Source organism: Canis lupus, chromosome 21 (genome assembly GCF_048164855.1).
Source record: "Canis lupus baileyi chromosome 21, mCanLup2.hap1, whole genome shotgun sequence".
NCBI lineage: Eukaryota > Metazoa > Chordata > Mammalia > Carnivora > Canidae > Canis > Canis lupus.
This window is the reverse complement of record NC_132858.1, coordinates 36,212,895-36,237,935: the sequence shown is the minus strand read 5'-3', so window position 1 is coordinate 36,237,935 and position 25,041 is coordinate 36,212,895. Positions and strand designations below refer to the sequence as shown.

Below are 25,041 nucleotides of genomic sequence, written 5' to 3'. Positions count from 1 at the left end.
TCCACTGATGAATCTAAAACACCTAGAAGAGTGTCTAATCCTAGAATTCCAATGAAATAAATGAATTCTTTAAGTTCATACTTAAAAAATAAAATTTTGCCCTTTGTATTGGATATTACACTTTTTATCTTGAAAACTTTCTGCCTGATTGGCACTATTTTCTTCAGCTGTGATAAACAAATATATCTACACCTAAATTTAATCCTACTTCACAGCAAATAGGTATTGTCTCAAGCTTATCAAAATACATCTAGTTCCTACAGTTATCTGAAACAGCGGGCCACCTCATAGCAAGGATATCAGAGTGGTAAAGCTACGGAAAATGAGATTTCATTGCCTGGTGAGGATGTATGGATTCTTCATCCTGAGGACCCAACAGCAGACTTCTCTTCATGCCTTTATACTACTGTGGTCTACACCGCACAGCATAAAATTTGACAAATGCAAAATCAACCACAGCAATTTGCTAATCTTTCTTTATAGACTTGTAACCAAACATGAACTGACAGTTGGCGCAAAACCATCCCAATTAATAGAGACTGCTATGTCCAAGGGTAAAACTTTTGAGGATAAAATAAAAATCTAAAATATCACCTCACCTATTTTCAGAAGACAAGTGGCTGTATTATTTTGCATGACTAAGCATGCTTGTTTGCAAGAGTAGTAAGAGCAAATCAACGAGCTCTGTATAATATTTTGGTTTGCTGGCTTCAGAAAATTGGCTATTTTGCTCCAGGTTGTGCCTCATTTTAGGGGAAAAAAGTTACCTAGCAATATTATAAAACTGTTCTTGGTAATATTGTTTTAAACTCTCTACAGTAGATGTGGACATTAGAAATTATAGCTTCATCCTATTTGGGTGACAGATTTGGAGAATATCTCGCTTCTCCAAATTTATATGTATATGTATATTCATAATTTTGCTATATGGAAAATTGTAGAATCATAAGGATGTGGGAGGACAGCCAATGGGCTCAATAGGAACCCCACTGCTTGTTCATGCGGATGTATTTAGTGTTATATTTTGATCAATCAGAATGGAAGTATTGGGTGGGGGGGGAACTTTGGTGAAAATCTGAGACTGAGAAAAGGAACTCATCCTGACTATTATATTTAATTGGTAATTATACTGATAACACTAAGATCGGGCAAGTTGCCAAATTATTTCTGAGTCTAAAGGGTATCTTATAAAATGATTATAGGTTAGCTGATCATTCATGACCTTTCTTGGGTAAGCAGAATACTGTAATGTTTACAAAATAGTATGTTTTAGAAACTACATATGAAATATGAATATTTTCCTTGGAAGACTTTAGAGAAGCTATCTGGATCATTCTTTGCTCTTTGTATGACTTTAGTCTTCTATATGAAGGTCCAGTACAGTCCGCTATAGTGTTAACAGGAAAACTCTTGAAGAAAAGTCAATCTCTCCAAAATCCTATTCATTATTTGAAACTCTATTAGAAAGTTATATCAGAAGTAAATTAGCAAGTCCCATTCTCACAATGATTCTAGGTCATAGTTCACAATAACCATTCCATTCTTGTACAATGAGATCATGTTACAGAGTCAAATATAGACATCAAAACAGCATGTTCACATAGGCTGAGGGTGTCCTGAAATAATCTCTTCCTTCCAAACCGGTCATCACTAAAATTATTTTCTGGGTCAAGGGGTACTAAAGGAATTTTATTTATTGGAAGTGGATAATGTTTCAAATAATTAAATATTCAGGTTGGTGCTTCCTATTTTAATACTCAAATTATTCCTAAGAATTAAATATTTTATTTCACATTTTTATTTACAAATATTAAAGACAATTCTAAAGCTACTTGACATTTATGGTTGTAACTGAACTTCAACTGGACACACTCCCAGGCTTGATTATTCATTTGCTAAGAGGCAAAGTGAGAATAAACACTTATCCTGCATAAGATTGTTTTGTAGGTGGTTTTAAAAATCACATAATTGTACAGTAGAATACAAACTCAGAAATCAACCAACTATGCATATCTCTTCATTCTATGCATGAGAAAAATGGGTCTAGGAGAAATTGTGATACTCACCTAAAGTCCCACATCTACCTCAAAACAGAGAAACTATGTCTTCTGACACCCATATTAATGCTGTAAGTTTGATTTATTAAAAAAAAGTCATTATGATGTCAATATCAAAATTATTTCATCACATAAATTATTTAATTCCTTCATTACAAATTAATATGAAGGCAGTGTACTTGCCATAGATATCGGTGTGCAGTGTCTGCCTGCCATCCATTTATAGACTGTAGGCATGGAAGGTTTTTAGGGTAGCCCTTTTGAACCAACTTAATTTTATTGCACTGACTATTCCTCTTTCTTACAGAGCAGTGACAAAATTATCTGTCTCTTCCTCATGACAACCCTTCAAATCGGCTAGACCGACGGTAGGAAAACGTGATAGGCATACTCACATTTTGGAATTAAACAAATGTGGGCTTGCAATTATTTTTGACTTTGGATATCTTGGTCAAATTTAATCAGAGAGTCTGTTTCTTCTTTTATAAAATGGAGCTATTAATATCTACCGCTTAGGGTTGGGCAGGTTAAATTACAGATAGAAATCCCCAGGACATACTTTAACTTATGGTGAGTTCTCGGCATTTTCTCTTAATTGAAGCATGCTCTATCTCTTTTCTAAGAGAATTTGCAAGTTTAATATGTTCTGGTCCTTCAATCCCTTCTTGTGGAACAAGATATTTAAACCCCTTACACTCGACACTGGACTCCACGTGAAAGCCAGTGTCCTGAAACAATGGTACTGAAAATTGTGCCATACATATCAGGAGATTTATCAACAATACTGACATTCTGATGTAGTAGGATAGGAATGCAACCTAGGCTGGCCTTGCTCTTGGTACTTGTTTTTAAATAGAACACTTAATGCAGACCATGATTCATTTGCCACTGCCATTGTCTTCCTCCTCCTCTTCTTCTTTTTCTTCTTCCTTCTTTCTTCTTTCTCTTTTCTTCTTCAATTTTATCATATCCTCTACCTATATTGAGTTTGGAATATTTAAAAATTTTCTACTTTGATTCCACATCACCTCTTAGCAAACAGATTATTTCACATACTATGCGTGTATAATCTTTTTTTAAACCTCGGCTGAAGATCTCTGTTTAAATTCCATTTTGTTGGGGCACCTGGGGGGCTCAGTGGTTGTCTGCCTTTGGCTCAGATTGTGATCCCGTGGTCCCAGGATCGAGTCCCTCATCCGGCTCCCCACAGGGAGCCTGCTTCTCCCTCTGCCTATGTCTCTGTCTCTCTCTCTGTGTCTCATGAATAAATAAATAAAATCTTTTTAAAAAAAGTAAATTCCATTTTGTTTATTTGGATCAATCATTTCTGATGGTTAAAGTCAGTCAGAACTTTGACTTTGTTTGTCACTATATGTTGCCAAACTCTGAATCTTATTTGAGTATGAAATGGTGCCTATCCACTTTCACCCAAACACCTGGTAAGAGCATTGAATAAGAAAGGGTGAGGGGCAGGAAACTGGGTCAAGTCCCTGAATCATCATTAGCCCTTGTTCACTGTTTGTGGTCAACAATGTAGTCAACTGGCTTACAGTATGAACTATGACAACCCCTGAACGTTATTGTACATATTGCTTATCTGGTTAAGGGAACTGCCTTTATAGCTTGTTTGATAAGAGTTTTATCAGATATGGATGAAAGAAATTTATTATTTGCTTTTGGTTACTTCAAACATAACTATAACGATTTTTCTCCTTTAATGTGGTAATGTAGTAATGTAGTGAATGATATTAATATTCCAGTGCTATTTTAACCATGCATTTTTAGGATAACTGCCCCCTAAAAGAAGATACACTTGATATACTTTCTTCCTCCCCTTCTTCTTCTTCTTCTTCTTCTTCTTCTTCTTCTTCTTCTTCTTCTTCTTCTTCTTCTTCTTCTTCTTCTTTCTTCTTCTTCTTCTTCTTCTTCTTCTTCTTCTTCTTCTTCTTCTTCTTCTTCTTTGTCTTCATCTTTGTCTTCTTCAACATTCTGTACATTCTTAGAATCAGCTTGCTAATAATACTGGTTTTGGTCTTTGCATTTATGTTTCTGTTGAGGGAGATTGCTGTGTCACCACCTGTTAAATTTTTTTTTAAGATTTAATTTATTTACTCATGAGAGACATAGAGACACAGGCAGAGACACAGGCAGAGAGAGAAGCAGGCTCCATACAGGAAGCTCAATGTGGGACTCGATCCTGGGACTCCAGGATCACGCCCTGGGCTGAAGGCAGGCATTCAACCGCTGAGCCACCAGGCTTCCCTACCATCTGTTAAATTTTGTTGTCAAGGTTATCAAATAATGTATTTGTATCAAAGTATGTATTTCTTGGGATATCTGGGCAGCTCAGTGGTTGAGTGTGGTCTGCCTTCAGCTCAGGATGTGATCCCAGGGTCCTGGGATCGAGTCCCACATCAGGTTCCTCACGGGCAGCCTGTTTCTCCCTCTGCCTGTGTCTCTGCCTCTCTCTCTGTGTGTCTTTCATGAATAAATAAAGTCTTAAAAAATATATATTTCTTTGTGAAATTTGTAAATGATTTGTTCATGAGATTATTGGTAGAATTTACTTGTAAAGTCATACTGAATTTGTATTTTATTTTTTTGTAGTTAAATTTATATATTTTTTGCCAGATAATAAACAATATCTCAGTGTACACTTACTTTTTCCCAAATATTTTATTCTAATGATCTTAAAACCTGCAAGAGTTTGAGAAAATAGTCCATTGGAAATCTATATTTTAAATTGAAGTATAGTTAACTTACAGATTTATATTAGTTTTAGGCGTACAACATATTGATTCAATAATTCTGTACATTATTAAATTGTATATATTGAATATATAATAAATGCTCACCAAAATAGGTACAAGCACCATCTGTCACCATACAATGTTATTACCATAGTATTGACTATATTCCCCGTGCTGTCCATTTCATCTCTGTGACTTATTTAGTTTATAACTAGAAGTTTGTGAACCTCTTTATCTGTTTCTCCCATCCTACCAACCCACTGCTCCTCTGGCAAACACCAATTCTCTATATTTAAGAGTCTGCTTGGTTTTTGTTCTTTCTTTCTTTCTTTCTTTCTTTCTTTCTTTCTTTCTTTCTTTCTTTCTTTCTTTTTTTTTTTTTTTTAGATTTCACATATGAGTGAGATCATATGGTATGGCTTTTCCTCTGTCTGACTTGTTTCACTTAACATGATACTTTTAAGTCCACTCATGGTGCGGATGGCAAGAATTCATTCTTTTTTTATGTTTAATAGATAGTCCATTGTATTTACATCTTTTTTATCCATTATCTATTGATAGACACTTGGGTTGCTTCTGTATATTGCCTATTGTAAATAATGCTGCAATAAATAGAAGGGGGCATATGTCTTTCCAAATTAGTGTTTTCATTTTCTCTGGGTAAACATCCAGTAGTGAAATTACTGGGTCATACAACATTTCTATTTTTATTTTTTTGTAGAAACTCTATGCTGTCATCCATAGTGGCTGCATTTACATTACACCAATTTACATTCTCACCAGCAATGCATACTATGTGTGTTCCCTTCCCCACACTCTTGTCAACCCTTGTTATTTCTTGTCTTTTTTGATGCTAGACTTTCTGAGACTTTCTGACTGGTGTGATCTGATAGGTCACCACGGTTTTGATTTGCATTTCCTTGCATCCCATAGTTTTGAGTTGGATCACTAATGATGATTAGTGACATTGAGCATCTTTTAACATGTCTGTTGGCCATCTGTAGGTCTTTGGAAAAAATGTCTATTCAGGTTCTTTGTCCATTTTTTAATTGGATGATTGTGATGATTTAGTGTTGAGTTATATAAGGTCTTCATACATTTTGGATATTAACCCCTTATCAGAGATAACATCTGCAACTATCTTCTCTTATTCACTAGTTCACTAGGTTGCCTTTTTTTTTGTTGATGGCTTCATTTGCCGTGCAAAATATATATATATATATATGTATTTTTATTATGTATAAATTTATATACATATATAATATATATATATATTATATTATATTTTGTTGTAGTCCCATTAGTTAACTTTTGCTTTTCTTTCCCTTGCCTAAGGATATATTTCCATAAATAAAGTGCTAAGAGTGATGTCCAAGAGATTACTGCCTTTTTTAGGAGTTTATGGTTTCAGGTCTCACATTTAGATCTTTAATGCATTTTGAGTTTATTTTTGTATATGGTGTAAAATAAGTGGTCTAGTTTCTTTTCTTTCTTTCTTTCTTTTTTTTTTTTTTTTTGCATGTAACTCTTCACTTTTCCCAGTACCATTTATTGAAAAAGCTGTCTTTTCCCCATTGTAGGTTCTTGCCTCCTTTGTCATAGATTAATTGATCATATAGATGTAGGTTTATTTCATGGCTGTCTTTCCTGTTCCATTTACCTATGTGTCCATTTTTCTACCAGTATCATACTGTTTTGAATACTAAAGCTCAATAGTATATCATGAAATCTGGGATTATGATGCCTCCAGCTTTATTCTTTCTCAAAATTGCTTTAATTATTTAGGGTCTTTGTGATTTCATACAAATTTTAGGACAATTTATTCTAGTTCTGTGAAAAATATTATTCGTATTCTAATAGGAATCTTTTTTTTCTGTAGATTGCTTTGGATTGTATGGGCATTTTAATGGCATTAACTCTTTCAATGCATATGTGTGGTACAGCTTTCTGCTGGTTTGTGTTGTCTTTAATTTCTTTGATCAATATTGTATAGTTTTCAGAGTATAGGTTTCTCACTCCCTTGGTGAAATTTATTCCTAGGTATTTTAATCTTTTTGCTGCAATTGTAAATGAGATTTTAAAAAATTCTCTTTCTGCTACTTCATTATTAGTGCATAGAAAGGTAACTGTTTTAATATTAATTTTGTATCCTGCAAATTTACTGAATTCACTTATCAGTTCTAGTAATATTTTTGGTGGAGTCTTTTGGGTTTTCTATATATAGTAACATGTCATGGGCAAATAGTAAATTTTACTTCTTCCTTACCAATTTGGATGCCTTTTATTTCTTTTTCTTGTCTGATTGCTATGCCCAGAGCACCAGTACTGTGTTGACTAAAAGTAGTGAAGTGGATATCTTTATCTTGTTCTTTTTTTAAAAATATATTTATTTATTTATTCATGAGAGAGAGAGAGAGAGAGAGAGACAGAGACAGGCAGAGGGGGAAGCAGGCTCCATGCAGGGAGCTGGACGGGAGACTCGAACCTGGGACTCCAGGATCATGCCCTGAGCCAAAAGCAGACACTCAACCGCTGAGCCACCCAGGGATCCGTTTATCTTGTTCTTGATCTTAGAGGAAAAGTTTTTAGTTATTCACCATTAGTATGTTCCCTCTAAGCCCACTTTGCCGAAAGTTTTTATCATGAATGGATATTATATTTTGTCAAGAGCTTTTTCAGATGATCATATGTTTTTTATCCTTTCTCTTATTAATCTGATGTATCACATTTATTTTATGAATATTGAACCACCCTTGCATTCCTGGAATAAATTCTACTTGATTGTGGTGAATGATTCTTTTAATGTATTCTAGACTTCAATTTAATATTTTTTGAGGATTTTTACATGTAAGTTCATCAGAGATATTGGGCTGCAGTTCTTTATTTTTTCCTTTTTTTCTTTTTCCTTCTTTTTCTTCTTTCTTTCATTCTTTCTTTCCTTCCTTCCTTCTTTCCTTCCTTCCTTCCTTCCTTCCTTCCTTCCTTCCTTCCTTCCTTCCTTTCTTCTTTTTTTTTTGGTGGCATCTGTTTCTGGTCTTGGTATTAGACTATGCTGATGTCATGGAAGGAATTTGGAAATTTTCTTTCCTCTTCTATTTATTGGACTAGATTGAGAAGAATAGATATTAACTCAAAATGTTTGATAGAATTTACCTTTGAAGGCATCTGATCCCAGACTTTTGTTTGTTAGTTTTGATTACTAATAAATTTCATTACTAGTAATTATTTTGTTAAAGTTTTCTATTTCTTCCTGATTCAGTTTTGGAAGTCATATAGTCTGTGAATTTATTTAGTTCTTCCAGATTACTCAATTTGTTTTTATGGGTTTTTTATAATCTTCTTTTTTAATTCTTTATATTTCTTCAATATTGATTATTTTTTTCTCTTCCTTTCTTTCTGATTTTGAGTTCTCTCTTTTTTTCTTAATGAGTCTGGCTAAAAATTTATCAATTTTGTTTATCTTCTCAAAAAACCAGCTCTTGGTTTCATTGATCTTTTCCATTGTGTGTGTGTGTGTGTGTGTGTGTGTGTCTATGTCATTTATTTCTGCTCTAATCTGTATATTTTTCTTCCTTGTAATAGCTTTGGGTTTTGTTCATTCCTTTTCTATGTCCTTTAGGTGTAAGGTTAGATGGTTTTATTTGAGAGTTTTCTTGTTTCTTGAGATATGTTTGTATCACTATAAACTTCATTCTTAGAACTGCTCTCCTTGTGTCTCAAAGATTTGGGGTCATTTTGTTTCCATTTTTATTTGTCTCCATGTATTTTTTTAAAATTTCCATTTTATTTCTTAGTTGACTTATTCATTGTTTAGTAGCATGTTGTTTAGCTTCCATTTATTCCTGTGCTTTACAGATTTTTTCTTGTAATTGATTTCTACTTCCATACTATTGTGGTAAAAAAAAAAAAAAAAAAAAAAAAGTTGCTTGGTATCATTTCAGTCTTCTCAAATTCATTGATAGTTATTTTGTAGCCTAACATTGTGATCTGTCTTGGAGAATGTTCCATGCTCATTTGAAAATAATGTGTATTCTGCTGGTATTTTTTATGTAATAATCTGGTTATATCTGTTAAATTTATCTTGTGTAGTGTGTCATTCAAAGCCACTGTTTCCTTTTTTATTTTCTACTGGATGTTCTATCCTTTGATGTAAGGTGCTATTAAAGTCCTCTAGTCTATTGTGTTACTGTCAACTTCCCCTTTTATGTCTATTAATATTTGCTTTGCACTTAGGTACTCCTGCGTTGGGTGTAAATTAAAGTAATTATTAGTAGGAATGTATGTATTGCCATTTTGGTAATTGTTTTCTGGTTGTTATTGTAGTCCTTCTCTGTTCCTTTCTTCTCCTTCCCTCTTCCCTTGTGATTTGATGACTTTCTTTAAATGTTATGTTTTAATTCCTTTCTCATTATTTTTTGTGTATCTGTTACAGATTTTTTATTTGTATGATTACCTTTAGGTTCCTATATAACATCTTACATGTAGAGCAATCTATATGAAGTTAGAAGTCATTTAAAAAAAAAGTTAGAAGTCATTAAGTTAAAAAAAAAAAAACATGAAATTTTCTCTCCCCCTTGATGCTTTATGTATATAAAGCCAAACTTATCTCTTATTTTCTGTATCTATCCATTGACTAATTTTTTGTAGATATAATTGACTTTATGCTTTTGTGTTTTAATCTTCACACTGGCTTTATAAGTGATTGTTCCATTACCTTTATTGTGTGTTTACTTTTACCTGTGAAATCTTTTTCCTTTCATAATTTTCATCTAGCTATGGCCTTTTCTTTCTACTCAGAGAATTTTCTTTAACATTACTTGTAAGACTGATTTAGTGGTGATGAATGCCTCTAACTTTCGTTCATCTGGGAGGCTTTTTATCTCTCCTATTCCAAATGATAACCTTGCTGGGTATAGTATTCTTGGTTGCAGGTTTTCACCTTTCAGTACTTTGAATATATCATGCCACTCTCTTCTGGTCTCCAATGTTTCTGCTGAAAAATCAGCAAAGAGCCTTATGGAGTTGTCCTTGTATATAACATTTTTCTTTTGTTCTAGCTGCTTTTAAAATTCTCTCTTTATCATTACTTGTTGCTATTTCAATTATTATGTGTCTTGGCATGGACCTCCTTGGGTTAATTTTGTTAAGGACTTTCTGTGCTTTCAGGTCCTGGATGTCTGTTTCCTTCCTGAGATGTTATTATTCTTGGTGATGTCACTGAGTTCCCTTAACCCATTCCCATTTTTTACTCTTTTATTCAGCTTGCTTGCTTTCTACTACTCTCATCTACATTGCTGATTTGTTCTTCTGCATCTTCCAATCTGCTATTGATTCCCTCTATAGTATTTTTTATTTTAGTTATTGAATGCCTCATCTCTGATTGGTTCTTTTTTATATTTTATATCTTTGTGAAAGCTTTTACTGTGTTCGTCCACTATTCTCAAGTCCAGTGAGTATCTTTATGACAGTTACTTTGAATTCTCTATCAGACATACTGTTTCTTTGTTTCATTTAGCTTTTTTTTTTTTTTGCTGTAATTTTGACTGTTTTTTCATTTGATATATATTTCTCTGTCTCATTTTGTCTCACTCTATGTTTACTTCTAGGCAATAAGGAGGTCAGCTACATCTCCTGGTCTTCAATATAGTGGCCTTGTGTAGAAGAGGTCCTGTGTTGCCCTGTAGTGCAGTGCCCCCCTGGTGACCAGAACCAGATGATCCAGAGTTGTCTTCTGTGTGGCTGCATGTGCCCTACTGTTGTCACTAGGTTGCTCTTGTCTTCTGCCCATCCAGCTGCAATGCATTGGGTGCAGACATACCTAGTGTCAGGGCTTGCTCCCTGTGCAGCCCCCTACGAAGCTTGGATGCAGGAATTATGAGTGTGCTGGTGTATGGGGTTCTCTTCCCTTCTCCCTAAAACAGGAATCATTTTAGAATGGCACTGATCTCTGCTTGCAGGGTGTGTGTGTGTGGGTTCTTTAAGGGCAGGGGCTCAGTTTTCTATTGCCTTTTGGCTCTTGCAGAGTTAAGTCCACTGATTTTTAAAGTAATCAGAATTAAACCCCACTGATTGTAAAATCTCTCAAATTTAAGCGCCACTGATTTTCAATGCCAGACTTTACGGAAACTTGTCCTTGCAGTGTGAATCCCCAGTTCCTGGGGTGCCCAGGGTGGAATTTAATACTCTTGCTTTGCTGCCCTTGTGTTGTCCCTCCTGTCTGTGGTTAGTCTTACTGGAAGTTTGGTTCCCAACTGCATCTCTACCCCTCATGCCCTTTGCAATGTGGACTCCTCTCTTCAATTAACTGTGGAAAAGTCTGTTGGGCCAGTCTTCAGGTCATTGTCAGGGTTAGTTGCATATGTGCAGATGTTATCTCAGTGTGTCCAAGGAACAAGGTGAGATGAGCATACTCCTACTCTACCATCTTCCCTGTACTCCCTTAAAAACCTATATTTTACACCCTTTACCAATTATTAATATTTTGTCATGTTTGCTTTCTTTTATATATATGTATGTATATATATATGAAATAATGTTTTACATATAAATGTATACTTACACGTATTTAATATACCTTCGAAAGTGGACACTTTACCCATAAATACTTCAGAACACATAATAATAAGGTCATTTTCCCTATAAAATCATAATACTAGTTTCATGCTTGAGAGAATTTATATTAATCCAAAATGTGATCTAATATATAGTCTATATTCAAGTTTATCTGATTGTTCCAAAAAAATGTTTTTCATACCTTTTATATTTCTTGGATCCGAGATCCAGTCTAGGTTTATATATTGCCTCTGATTGTTAGACTACTCAAATTTGTTTAATTTAGAATATTCCCCTTTTCATATTGTTTTTATTTTGTTTTCAAGGCATTAGCATTTTTCTAAAGTCTAGGGTAATTTCTTATATAATGTCCAGTGTTTTATATTTATCTGATTAGATCCAATATAAATATTTTAGCATAAATATGATATAAATAATACTCTATGTTTTACATCACAGCAGTAGGAATATGGTGTAACCTGTATTTCTATGACTGTTAGTATGTCCAAATACCAATTTCTGTGATAGAATACTAATAAGCATCACAAATCTGTAAAATACTTTATGAGACAAACTAAGCATGTTTCATTTATGTGAAATATTATGGCTATGTACTATCTTTTCTAATGAAATTTTATTTAAGTACTTCCAATTTTATACTTATTTTTAAAATGCAATATTTAAAAGATCATATGAGGTATTCTGGATTTTGAGAAGTATTTTAAAAATATATCATCTTTCTTATCTTATTACTATAAACTTTAGGCTGAAAAAAGAAGAAAATAAAATACAGAATTATGTGATTTTCCCCATACAGTCCTGTTTTACTTAGAAATGGATGATAGACAGATATATCTAAGTGTTCAGTAATTGTGGAACAGGCATGTACATATCTCTTGTATAATAAAGTTTCCCAAAAAAAAACCTTTCTTAACTACATAGCTATTTTATGCACATTTGATAATTGGGCAAAGGAAAACAAAGGATTGAATATATCAGATCTCCAATGCTCACTTGAGTTGTCCCTCATAATTTCGAGACCAATATATTCATCTATTTGATAGATATATTCATTTGGTTCTGCTATAAACATCACACATTTGAGTGTTCTAAATTATTTTTTCCTTCATATCTTCTGCAGTGTAAACTCTGTCTTGCATTTCATGTACTAATAAAATGATCACTATATTCAATTCTACTTTTAATCATTCCTCTCACTTAAAATCCATATGCAGTCACCTACCACGTTCTTTTGACCTTGTCTCTGCATGCTCCTCAAATCTTACTTCCATACTTGTAATTTCCACTTTAATTTACAATCTCAAAAGAACTTGCATAGCAGTGACAGTTTCCTAGTTGGCCTACCTACCTCAATCATTCTCATAAAACCTTTGTCTCACAGTGTAGCCAGGATGGTTTTTGATGCCCCTCCCCCCAATCCAAATGTTATCATTCTCACTTATATTCTGAAAACCTATCAATATCTTCCAATTGAATTAAACAAGCTCTATATGGATGACATATGGCTTTTTTCTAGCTCTGTTTCCACATACCAAATGTAAGGCTATGCTTTAGACACTATGAAGCTTACAGAAATATTTTAGATTCCAATTCTGTCATTCTTCCATACATATATCATGCATGTAGGCATTCCTGTACTAAGCCATAGGAATTCAATGAAGAACAAAACCTGACATATTGTTTGTTGTCATAGACCTTATAATGCAGATAAACATTTAAAACTTATACAGATAAAAATAAAAGGCTTTGCTTTCTTATAAACTAATTTGTGATCTTAGAAACTGAATTAACTTCTTAAGTTCTTGTTTTCTTATCTGTATAATGAAAATAATATCTATTGCATAGGGGTGTTTTTGTAGATAGCAAGCAGTGCAAAAAAGAAATATGAGATCCATTCTATCAAAGATAGAGATAAAACTCAACTTTGCCACAATGGGGAAATAATGATCACAAAGGAATTAAAGGAGATTGAAACACAGAGTTAAAGGGAAAAAATATAATTGGGAGCTTCATAATATAAAGCTTAGGGGTAAATTGGCAGCAAGATAAGACTGAAAATTAATTTTCTAGGTCTCCTAAAGTGTAATCAGTTCACTGATAAATAACAGAAGCTTGCAAATATAGGTCAAGACAATGGACAAAGGAAAGATATTAGTGTCGTTCTTCCAGAGGAGATAGTTCTGATGTGAGGTCCCCGAGAGACAGTACAGATTTCAGAACACAAAGATCCAAGGACAAACCTGGACAGGTGAAACCCCTGAAGAAAGGGGGAGAAGAAGTGGAGTTCACCAAAAGGAGAGGTGACAGATATAAAACACCAGAGGGTATTGCAGTATTACACGATACGTAAAGAAGAGATGCAAAGTTACTGAGGTCTGAGTTTTGTGAATTGGGGTTAATCAGGGCTCTATGAGAGAGAACATTTTAGTAGAGATTAAATTGCAATTAGCTAAACAGAATGTATATGGTAAGAAAACAGAAGCAGTGAGCAAACACTATGAGAAGTATGTTTAAAAAGATACCTATGTAAGGTAAACTCAAGGAGATAGAGTCCAGAATGTTTTTAGGCTAGAGAAGAGAAATACTTCCATGTACGGAGAGTAAGGAGCTAGTAAAGAAGACTTTTGAAAATGCAAAAAAAGATAAAACAATTTTATTAAGCAAAATTCTTAAGATATAGCAAAGGATAAAATTTGTAACACAGTGGCTGAAATTAGGTTTAAACTGAAAATAGTGCAGTGAGATTTGCAGCTGATGATTGATCACTATCTAGTACATAGGTGTTGATCTCAGGTGAGGTAAAGGGGAGTTTTAGAGGAACATGATATTGGGAATGCAGGAACAGCTTCCCTTTGGAGGACTGTAGTAGAAAACTAGGACGGAGTAAAATAATTGTTGGTCCAGCTAACATTAAAAACAGAAAATTAAAAAAAAAAAAAAAAGAACCCAGAAAATTGTCAGCCAGGAAACAGAAAATGATAGCATTTTATTCTTCAACACCTGGGAATGAGGGAAATTAAGGGGATACTTGAGTCAGGGTTAGATCAGCACTAAGAGCTGAAAAGATGTTGAATAGCATCACTTTGGCAGAAATTGGTTGGCTTCAGTGTATTAGAACAATGGTGAATGGACAATTTTGAGGAATTCTGAAGGGCCAAGGGTATGACTGTCAATGAAAGCAGAAGATTAAGGGAACAAGATATTTCAGAATTGTCTGAGGAACACAGTTAAAAAGGTTGATTCCGATTAGTGGGGGCAGGAAAGTATATGAAATTAAAGAAATAACTCAGCAAGTGTCAAAAAGAATGAGAGTGTGTAAAATGCTGGTCAGAGACTGAAACTTTCAGATAACTTAAAAAAGGAACAATTTTAAGTAGCATACCTATTCTATTTAAATATAAAGTATTGAGGCAGGAATGAAAGCTGGGACATCTGCTTTATTTTTATTATTATTTTAAAGATTTTTGTTTATTCATTTGAGAGAAAATACAAGCAGGGGGAGGGTAGAGGGATGGGGGAGACAGCCTACTGCCTGAGCAGGGAGCCTGATGTGGGACTCGATCCCAGGACCCTGGGATCATGACCTGAGCTGAAGGCAGATGCTTAACCAGGCCCCCCCCGTGCACCTGCTTTAAAGCATCAGGATCTAATAAACAGAATGGGTGTTTTCCCACATCTTGATGGGTCTCGCCCTCAGTTTCACCTTGAATCAATCCAACTTGTATAGGTTCAAGTTTACCGTGATAGATTTACACATCAGTACTTGGAGAAAACTTAAGATACACAGATGGATTCTGAGTTTGAGTATAAAATTTTAACTTGGAGGTATATTATATGTGAAATCTATCATGGAGACGTTATGCTCTCAAATGTTCACCACGCTCCTACCTCTGTGACAGTTTGGAGGGGCAAATAACTTTTTGTTGGCTTCTCATGGTGCTTATGTAAATGTTTTTAAAATTACAGTATTGCTTGCTCTTGAATCAATAATGCAGAGTTTGAATGAGAAAAAAGTGAATACAAAAATGTTCTGCAATATTGTTAGAGAGGTTCTGTTAAATTAGAGTTAACAAGAGCCATTTTCAGAGTATTTAATTTCATTTACACTACTGTAATAAATGGTTTGCATCTTTTATGTGAGAGACTTGAGTCTATGGATAAGATGTGCTAATTAAGATAAATAAACATCCAAATGTATCCACAACATTTGTCTAAGTACTCTGTCTATTGGAAAAAGAAACATTATATAGAGCTATTTAATACTCCCATCTGCTATTCTTGGTAAATAAATACAACATTATAAATATTTGGCTTTCCTTTTAGAGCTTTCAAATTGTTATGGTGCAAATAGTTCACTGTATTTTAGAGAAAATTTGAAACTCTCCAAGTAGACTTTTTCTGTCTGTTTTCTCTTCACTTTACTGAAAAGCAATTTTAAACATTTGTACTAAATATATTTGTTCATCCACAGGATTGGATATCTTTAGAAAGATAGAATAAAATTATTTTATAATATTTTAAACAAAAATACATTAATAGAGCAAGGAAAGGACAGCTTTAATTTGAATAAACAAAACAAATAATTGAAAACATTATTTAGGAATATGTCTTACATGTTGCTCACTTATCAGTAGTGATCAGAAAGAAATTTATTGGTTAATCCTAAAGTAATTATCCCAGGGGTCTATTTGTCTGATGACACCTATGGATAGGCATTGACTCTTGGTGTAATAGAAATTCAAAATAGAATTTCTTATACTTGATGAATTTATAATCTAGCCCGTGACTCAGGAACACCTCCAGTTTCCTGCACACTATCACACTCATATTTAGAGATACTTTTAAAAATAAAAATAAAGACCTACTTAAAAAAAAGAATAAAAATGAGAACTTTGATTTAATCTGAGTTTGTGTCCTCTTTTAGGTATACATAAAAGGAAAACAAAAGGAAGAAAAATTGTATACATTTATTGACATTCAATTTATTTCAATTTTGTAAATATGTTACACAACAAAAATTACATTTGCAATTTATAAAGTACTTTCACACCCACCATTTCTCTGAGGTTATGTGGCTAGCCCGAGGTAACTCAGAGATGCAAAAAAAGCATAACGTAATGAAAGTATGAAGTCAACTTTTTATCTCAAATGGCTTAAAAACACATTGTACTCTATTTGTTTTGAATTCTCTTCACTCTGCAGGTGGATAAACTTATTCAGCCAATTCTACTGTGCATATTTAGTTTTACCAATTATTTTGTAACAAGTTTTTAGACAGTGTCAGAATTAAAATAATTCTCCCACTATCATACTAGAAAAATGATACACTTTCCAAAATATCCATATGTTGAGTAAGCGGGACCATTTGAAAAGTTTGAAAGTGTTGATTACCTAAGTAAATATAAGCACATTCAAAGGAGATATATTTTATCTTTGGACCCTGTTTAAGTTCATGTTTCTAAGAGTCAGATATTTGCAGTAATATTTTTAAACAATAAAGTTCGAATGGCACAATTTTAAAAATTATGAGATGTTTACAATATAGCAGATAGAAAAATAAAGAATAGAAGGGCCAAGATCTAAAAGAAAACTAATGATGAACAGTCCAGAATAGTGCTGGAAATCACTGGCTAAAAGCTAATTATAATATCATAATTGCAAATTGTAGAATGAATGTGACAGTGTCAAATATGAAGAGAAAACAAAACTAATTTTCCTTAAACTTCCCATTAAGCTCTGAGTCTACAGGAGTACAAAAGAAATTAACGGAAAATATAAAGAGAAGCGACAGAAAGAATTGAAATGATCCACACTGATTTTGCAATTAAATGACAGGTATTTCTTTTGAATAGAAATAAAATTTAATCAAATATTTATAAATTAAGTCTTTAAAAATAACTAAGAATTCTCCAAAAGAGAACATGTTATTCAATAAAATTTGTTCTTCTAATTAAAATGTAGTCTTTCTGGGGCATCTTTATAGTTTTTTTTTTTTTTTTTTTTTTTTTTAAGCACATGACATTACTGTTCTAATAGTAATTTTCAAATGTGCCAGGAAGGTCTGAGTCATCTCCACTGTTTCCTAGAAGACTGCTTTTTGCTAAGGAAAAAGATTTGGCATCTCTTTTGTAATTTGACTAAATGTCTGAAAGGCATAATAAAGAGGGAACCTGTCTGCAAGGTGATCCTTTATTTGTAGAATAGCAATTAGATAGCTCTTTAACTTCAGTGAAATTTTGTGTCCAATAATAATACCAAATGGTACAACGACTTTACAGCACATGTTAAATTTGGTAAGTTGTGTTATGTGTTTAAGCGCCCAGAATTTATTAGATAAGAGGATCAACGTAAAGAATGAATTCTGTCAAAAATAATTTTCTATTTGAATCTTTTCAAAAATTGAGGTATAGTCTGGATCTGATCACTACTGAGGCATAACTGGTTAGTCCCACATGACACAAAACATTGATAAACTTTAAAACTGTTGTTTGGACTGCTCTCGGCTCTCGTGAATAAGAATCATTGTTTCAGTGTTGGGAAAAATTAAGTAGATTTCATTTCTGAAGGGATTTGAGGGTAGGATGGGGAAGTTTTAGGTTAGTTCTACTAGCTTTCTTAGGTCTTAATGAGGCCATGTTGCATATTAAAAATTACTGTTTAGAGAATTTGAGTTCAAGAAAAAAAATGAGGATCAAAGCAGAGTTGTTACAAAACTTTGTTGTTTTGAACTTGACAATTGAATGATCATACATAATACTCAGAGTCCAGAAAGGAAAACTTAGACAAATATTTGGAATAGACTGGAAGAGGAAGACTTGAGAATCAGATTCACTTGTGTAAATAAGGAGTTCAGTGCACATATCATAAGAACCAAATAAATCCACGCATGGTGCATGGTAACTTTGGAACTGTACTTGTGAAATCGTGATGGTCTTGGGAGAGTAAGAGGTAAAATAGTGCTGCTAACTACTCTTTTAGATCTCTGGTACTAAAAGTTATCATCTCTTCTTGCTCTATCTCAACCCCTTTAATCTAAAAATTACTGGCATATTGAGAATATGTCTGTTCTTTTGAAATTTTATTCAAACATAGGAATTTTTTTTAAAGATTTTATTTATTTATTCATGAGAGAGAGAGAGAGGCAGAGACACAGGCAGAGGGAGAAGCAGGCTCCATGCACCAGGAGCCCGATGTGGGATTTGATCCTGGGTCTCCAGGATCGCACCCTGGGCCAAAGGCAGGTGCTAAACCGCTGCGCCACCCAGGGATCCCTCAAACATAGGAATTTTTAAATATATTTTGTCATTACTATTATACCACTGTTCTTAGTACTAGAGGGACACTGAATGCATTTGTAGGAATGTTTGTCTTTCCGTCTCACCTTTTGTTTGCTTTCTCTATGTCCACATTACTTTTACTCGTGATCAAAGCCTCAGAGAGTGCTCTGGAGTGTGGTGCTTTCATAAGAGTTGGCCCCAACATCTTTCTAAGTTACCAACCCTTAGTTAGTAACTTGCAAGTGCTGTGGACAAGTGCATAGCCACAGAACTTGTGCATAAAGGGAGAGAACATTCTCTTTCTTTGAGGAGCAAGTGCTGGGAATCCCACAATTGGTTTCTGAGACACTCTTGCCACTGGGAGCAAATTAGACTCAGTAAGGGAGGCACTTAAAAAAATGAGGGCATTTCATGTGAAAGATACACAATTCTGAAATAAAATGAGTCTTTCTGTGTGTACCAAACAGACAACTGATTTAAGTTCTTGTTTTGATCTCTTTAAATAGGTTTTGATTTTTATTTTGAAAACATATTTATCTTGACGTGACTACTACATGTTAGAATTTTTATGTTGAGAATAATATTCAGTATATAGATTTTCCTTCAGTTCATTAAACATTTGTTGAATTTAGAGTTGTAGTAAAACATTGTTCTGAGTTTTAAAAGGATAAAAAGATATAAGGAACATAATTCCTGACCTGAATCAATATATAGATATCCTGAAAGTCTTTAAATGGAATATTTTGCAAGTATACAGGCAATATCACAGACAGTATTCAGAAGCCTGAAAAAAAAAGAAGCCTGAATAATGTTATTAATATAAATTACCTTATCATTCATTACTCTCTAAATAACTTTAGACTAGTTGTTTTTCACAGCACAAGTAATTAAATACCATATTAAGTTTGATATCAAACAACTGAACATATTTCTCTTCAAAGTAACATCACACTTTACAACTTGTAATTAAAGGATTGTTTTCAGTATTAAATAACTGATATTCAGAAAATGATTAGGGTGTGATAAAATAAAAAAATGTATATGAGTTTTCTTTTAATAATAGGCAATTGTATTATTGGCAAAGGAATTGAATCATCTCATAAATAGTTGTTTCTCTGCTTAAGAAAAAAAAAAAGTAAAATACCAAACAAACAAAATATTTATAGAGTGGAGATAAAGTCTATTTAAGTTTCCAGACACATATTCATAATAAATCTCCCATTTGGTAATATACCTGAAATTAAAATTTGAGGAATGGAAATGCATCATAAGTGTAAAAAAATTGGAGTTTTGAAAACAAAAGGAAAAGAGAATGTTACCTAATAACAGCAACTTTACAGTTCTTGCATCTCGCTCAGCATCTTCCTGAAGCTTTTTCTCCAGTTCTTTTGATCTTTTGGCTGACTCCTTGCTCTCTGAACTGATTCCGCTTCCCATCTTGTGGTGTTAGATACTTGTCAGTTTATTTGTCCAAACTTTTTCAAACATCCAGCACAGCTCTGGCTTGGATGAGGGACGGCAGAAGCAGTGGTCTGCAGAGGTTCCTAACAGCCCACTCCCTCACTCTGAGATTCTGCTTTGACTAAGGAGATGCTTTCTGAGCTGTCACATGATCAAAGCGTAAAGCCATAGGACACCATGGTTGTATGGCTGGAAGCAAAAGAGGAAATTCATTATGCTTTCAAATTAAATGGCCACTAATGGCACATCTTCAAAAGCTTGCTCAGCTTCCTTAAAGAATAGGGTATAATAGTGTAGAACGTGGTCAAAATCTATACACTAGAGATAATATGCAATCAGAACATTTCTCACTAATAGATAATATTTATTGCTGTGATGTAAAGTTTTTACTAATCAGATATTTGAGTTTTCAAATTCTTCACAACCATTCCAGTATCACTATCAGAATATTTATATTGAATCATCCAAATTTACAGTCTTGTGTATTTAGATTATCACTAAAAATTATTGGGAATCTCTTAGTATTAACTAGAAAACATGTTTCTTAGAAAATAGAAACACATAAATGTAGTTCCTATATTTATACTTATTAACGTATTGCCACAGACAGAATTCAACACATACTGCTTTTAAATTATTGATTTTCATCTCATAGGATTCATCTCTATAAATTGAGAATTTACTGCTTGTGAGAAAGCCAATCCATCAACATTACTCTAGGGCCCACTTGGTGTAGACACTGGACTGTGTTCAATTTAGGCAGTGCATTAACTCTTTGGGGCCATTAAGCAACAGCTGTTGTGCTGGAAGCACTTTTATTGATTTGGTACCAAGAAAATACAAAACAATGTTCTTTGAAATGGTAAGTAATTTGGTTCTTCCTGAAAAGTAAGAACAGTAAATACGTCTAAATATGTTCCCTGCCTTTCAACTATCCTAATAGATATCATGAACTTGAAGACCTGCAAGGTAGAGGGCAAAGATTATGTTGTACAACTTTTTGTTTATATGAGGCATAAAAAAGCACTTATTAGGTAGATGAGATATTTCATAAACAGGGTTGGCTACTGGTGGCAGCAGGCAAATCTTTCAATGAATATTTCGGGATCTGTGAATGTGCCCCGACCAGGAAATGCTGGACTATCGTCAATCCATCCACATGGCAGTGCAGTTCTTCTTTTGAGATCTTCCGCAAAGACTGAACAGGTGGGGTTTTGCATATTCATAAAGCAAGGAAATGTTAGGCTTCCGAATCAAATACATATTCCTAATTTGTTTACTTTTTCACATACAATATTAGGCTGCAGATATATAAGCATAGTCAAAACTTCTGGATTTCACCTCTCCAAAGCCATGTTATGATAGTATAAAGATGTGGAAAAGTAGGTACGCAAGGGTTTGTGCAAATCATGTGGTATAGCTTTTACAATGCAAAAGGCCTGCCCCAAAGGAACAAGATTTGCACTGCTTCATTTATTTAACCTCATCCATGAACACGGAGTTCACTCTGACAGCAATGCAAAATAAAAACGTTAAAATAAATTTGTTTTTGCCTATTGTTTTTATATCAAAATCATATATACTGAGTACCTTGAATATACTGGATTTTTGCATATTTCATAACAGTTATGAACTACGAGACTTCATATAATTTGCATTCAAGTAAATATACCGCACATACCTGGGCTTTGAAAAGAGAAGCATTTTACTCAGCCTTCCTAAGTAGGTTATTAAACTGACCAACTCTTTCAGGGCTGTGTACAGTTTTCTGCACTATAAAAAATTATGAACTTCTACTTTTCTGTGTATCCCAGAATGGTTAGTCATCAACTTTAAGACTATTGTATGATTTCTTTCAGCAGTGATTAAAATAAGCTTGATACACAATTCAAGATGTGTCTATATTTAGGGGTGGCAGGCTGGAGAGAGCCAGGGAGAAGAGAAAGGTTCCTATTTCAGCCCTCTCCCCTGGGTACCTGGGACAAAGCTTTACTAATGAGCTGGGTTGTTAATACACTATTAGTCCTGTGGCTTCACCTAGAACTATAGTTTCCTGGGCCTAAGAAAATGATGAAAATAAAATAATAAACACTAGAGTGGGGACAATATCTTACTAGCTTGGATGTGTGCTATAGTATTTGGCACACTGTTAGCCATATGAAAAGTTCAAAAATTAGTTCTTGCTGATAGATTGAGGCCTGGAGTCCTTTTTATTTCTTATGCTCTGATAAGGTGACAAAATGGTTATGGGCTCCTTTCCAATGTTCATTGTTATAGTAGGTCTGTCTCAACAACCTAGAAACTTTAGAGTATCTCCAAATATCAATGAGAAAGCCCAATTTTGGTCTGAAATAATGTCAAATGATGTCAATTTACCTTTCTTTTTTCCCAGTCTTAGAAATGACATTGGTATACTCTCTTTCTATGGTAAAACCTCATTTCATAGTGAGAGAAAATGGATAAAAGTTAACAATGGGAAAGATAACTATGTTAGATGCTTTTTATTCAGGGGAAAATGTGGCCATAAATTTTGTTTTTGAAAACAAACATAAAGTTATCCAAGACACTATAATGTTAGAGTTCTCCGTATTAGCCTGCTGAAGGGATTGCTGTGTACACACCACACACACACACACACACACACACACACACACCAGAGCCTGAAAGCAAGAGATATTGTATATCAGTATCATGGTCTTTTAGAATAATCACTGAGAATGACTTCTAAGAACCTTGTTGCTTTTTAATTTTTTATTTCATGGCATTAGGCTGACTGAGAATATCTTCTTTTGGCACCAGGCTGTGGGAAAGAAAATAGACTTGAGGTAAAGTACAGAGAGAGTCTTCAGTTCTAAATTAGGTCACTGAAATACCACAAGCTTTGTATGGTGTGGATAATTTTTCCTCTTGATATTTTTGGTCAGGGTCTCAGTATTATCTTCAGAAGGGGATATTAGCCCTTAAAAAGTTTGAGTAATCACTATTTTACATTTATAATTCAACATCTAGCTTGAGATGACATGCAATCATTCACCTGCTTTTCATGGTGAAATTTCAAACCATGTTTTTGTAGATGTCTCTTTTGCCAGAATTACCTGGGCTTCAAGCTGGATTTCCTCCAAGGATGTGCTTTGTGGCTGACTTTAAAAAGTGGTTTCAATGGCTCAGCTCCTTCTGGAAATTGTAAATCCAGGCTACCATCTGTATTGTTCTTCATTTTGTTTCCATATATTATAGCAGGTGTTGACTTCAGACATTGGGCCCTGGGTGGTTTGAGTCCTGGCTACCTTAGCAATGACCTTTATCCTTGCATATTCCCCTGAAATTTGAGGCAAACCATCCCTCCTTTGCTAATGGTACTCCAATGTGTACTTCTGTGAGCTCTGTGTATGGTATTTCCTCCAGAGAGTTCACATCTTTGGGGACTTCCTGAGAGCAGTCTTTTGATCTTAAGGGAATAGGGCAAAACTTGCTGTTTCAAGTTAGTACATTCATGTGGTGCAATAAGTTTACAATGCCAACATTAAGCAGCTCTTATGTCTTAAGAGGTAATACAAATATGTATTTTTATTCATTGGAATTGATTTCTACATTTACTTACTCTACATGTTCTTTTTAGATTAGAATATGGTTATATGGAATGGTTATTTGAAATTAAAAATGTTATCAGCTTAATGGACAAAGATGAAAATCATAATGATCTCCCAAGGGGCCACTTCCTATCCCAAATTCGGATCTTATTTAAGATGTTTTGTACTACATTTCTTTAATGCAATATTTCCACCACTTACTGCCTTAATCTTACTCCTCAGTCACTGCAGTTCTGATTATTGCAACCACCTCTTAATTTAGGTTTCCAGATTCTAGTCTCTGCTCTGTTCCACTCTAGCCTGTCTGATGGTGCCAGGTTAAATTCTCTCAAACCCAAATTTCATTGTTATACCTTTCTTGTTGAAAACTCAAAGAATTACTTCATTGCTACTGCTTCCTGCTGCCATATACTGAGCAATCTGGTTAGCTCTGTCCAACTAGCCCAAACCATTTCCCATTACTTCTCATAACACACTTTTATAGCTGGGCTTTTATCTCTTTCCTAACTAGATTTTCCAGCTTAGCTTTCACACATGCTTTATTTCCTCACTAGGAATATCTTGCCTTTCTTTAGCTGACTTTTTCCCATAGTACCCATTCTTTAAGAACCTAATATGTATATTCTCCACTATGCCCCACACTACTACCAGTGGAAAAAAAAAATTAGATAACACTTCTTTTAAAAAAAAATTATTTTTTTACTCATGAAAGACACAGAGAGAGAGAGAGAGAGAGAGAGAGAGAGGCAGAGACACAGGCAGAGGGAGAAGCAGGCTCCATGCAGGGAGCCCGACATGGGACTCAATCCTCCAGGATCTGGCCCTGGGCTGAAGGCAGAGCTAAACCGCTGAGCCACCCAGGCTGCCCTAGATAACACTTCTTATAGACCCCCATACCTACCCTCACATTCTAGAATGTGAGTATGTATGGGGGCTCACACAGACAATAAACATGATAAATATTTAAAGTATACAGAATTATAGGTGGCAACAAGTGTTAAATAAAACAGAATGAAATAAGGAGTATGAGAGTTGTGGTAAGGATAGAGATTAGAATTTTATATAACTTGTTCTGGGAAAAACTAATTGAAAAAGGAATTATTTTGGATCAAGAGTTCTAAAATCTGACTTTAGTATGAAAAATGCATGCAGAAAGTTTATCAGAAAGTGTTTTTTTGGAACAATCCACATAAGTGAGTAACGGAAGCAATGTTGGCAAAAGGAGAAATTACATTGCAATGCAGTTACAACAGAGAACTCAGCCATTCCTATGGGGAGCTCAAAACCTGGGATGGTTCTTTAGATTTATATTGAAATGAAGCACAAAGACTGG

At 34.2% G+C, this 25,041-nt stretch overlaps 1 protein-coding gene across 1 annotated transcript in view; it reads right to left on the bottom strand.

Annotated features, from left to right (window-relative positions):
• Positions 1-20,094, bottom strand: part of GNAT3 (G protein subunit alpha transducin 3) — a 54,965-nt gene extending 34,871 nt beyond the window's left edge. Inside the window, exon 1 of the mRNA XM_072792000.1 lies at positions 19,977-20,094. Coding sequence (XP_072648101.1) covers positions 19,977-20,094 — 118 coding nt within the window. The remainder of the gene's footprint in view (positions 1-19,976) is intronic.
• Between the last annotated feature and the right edge of the window lie 4,947 nt (positions 20,095-25,041).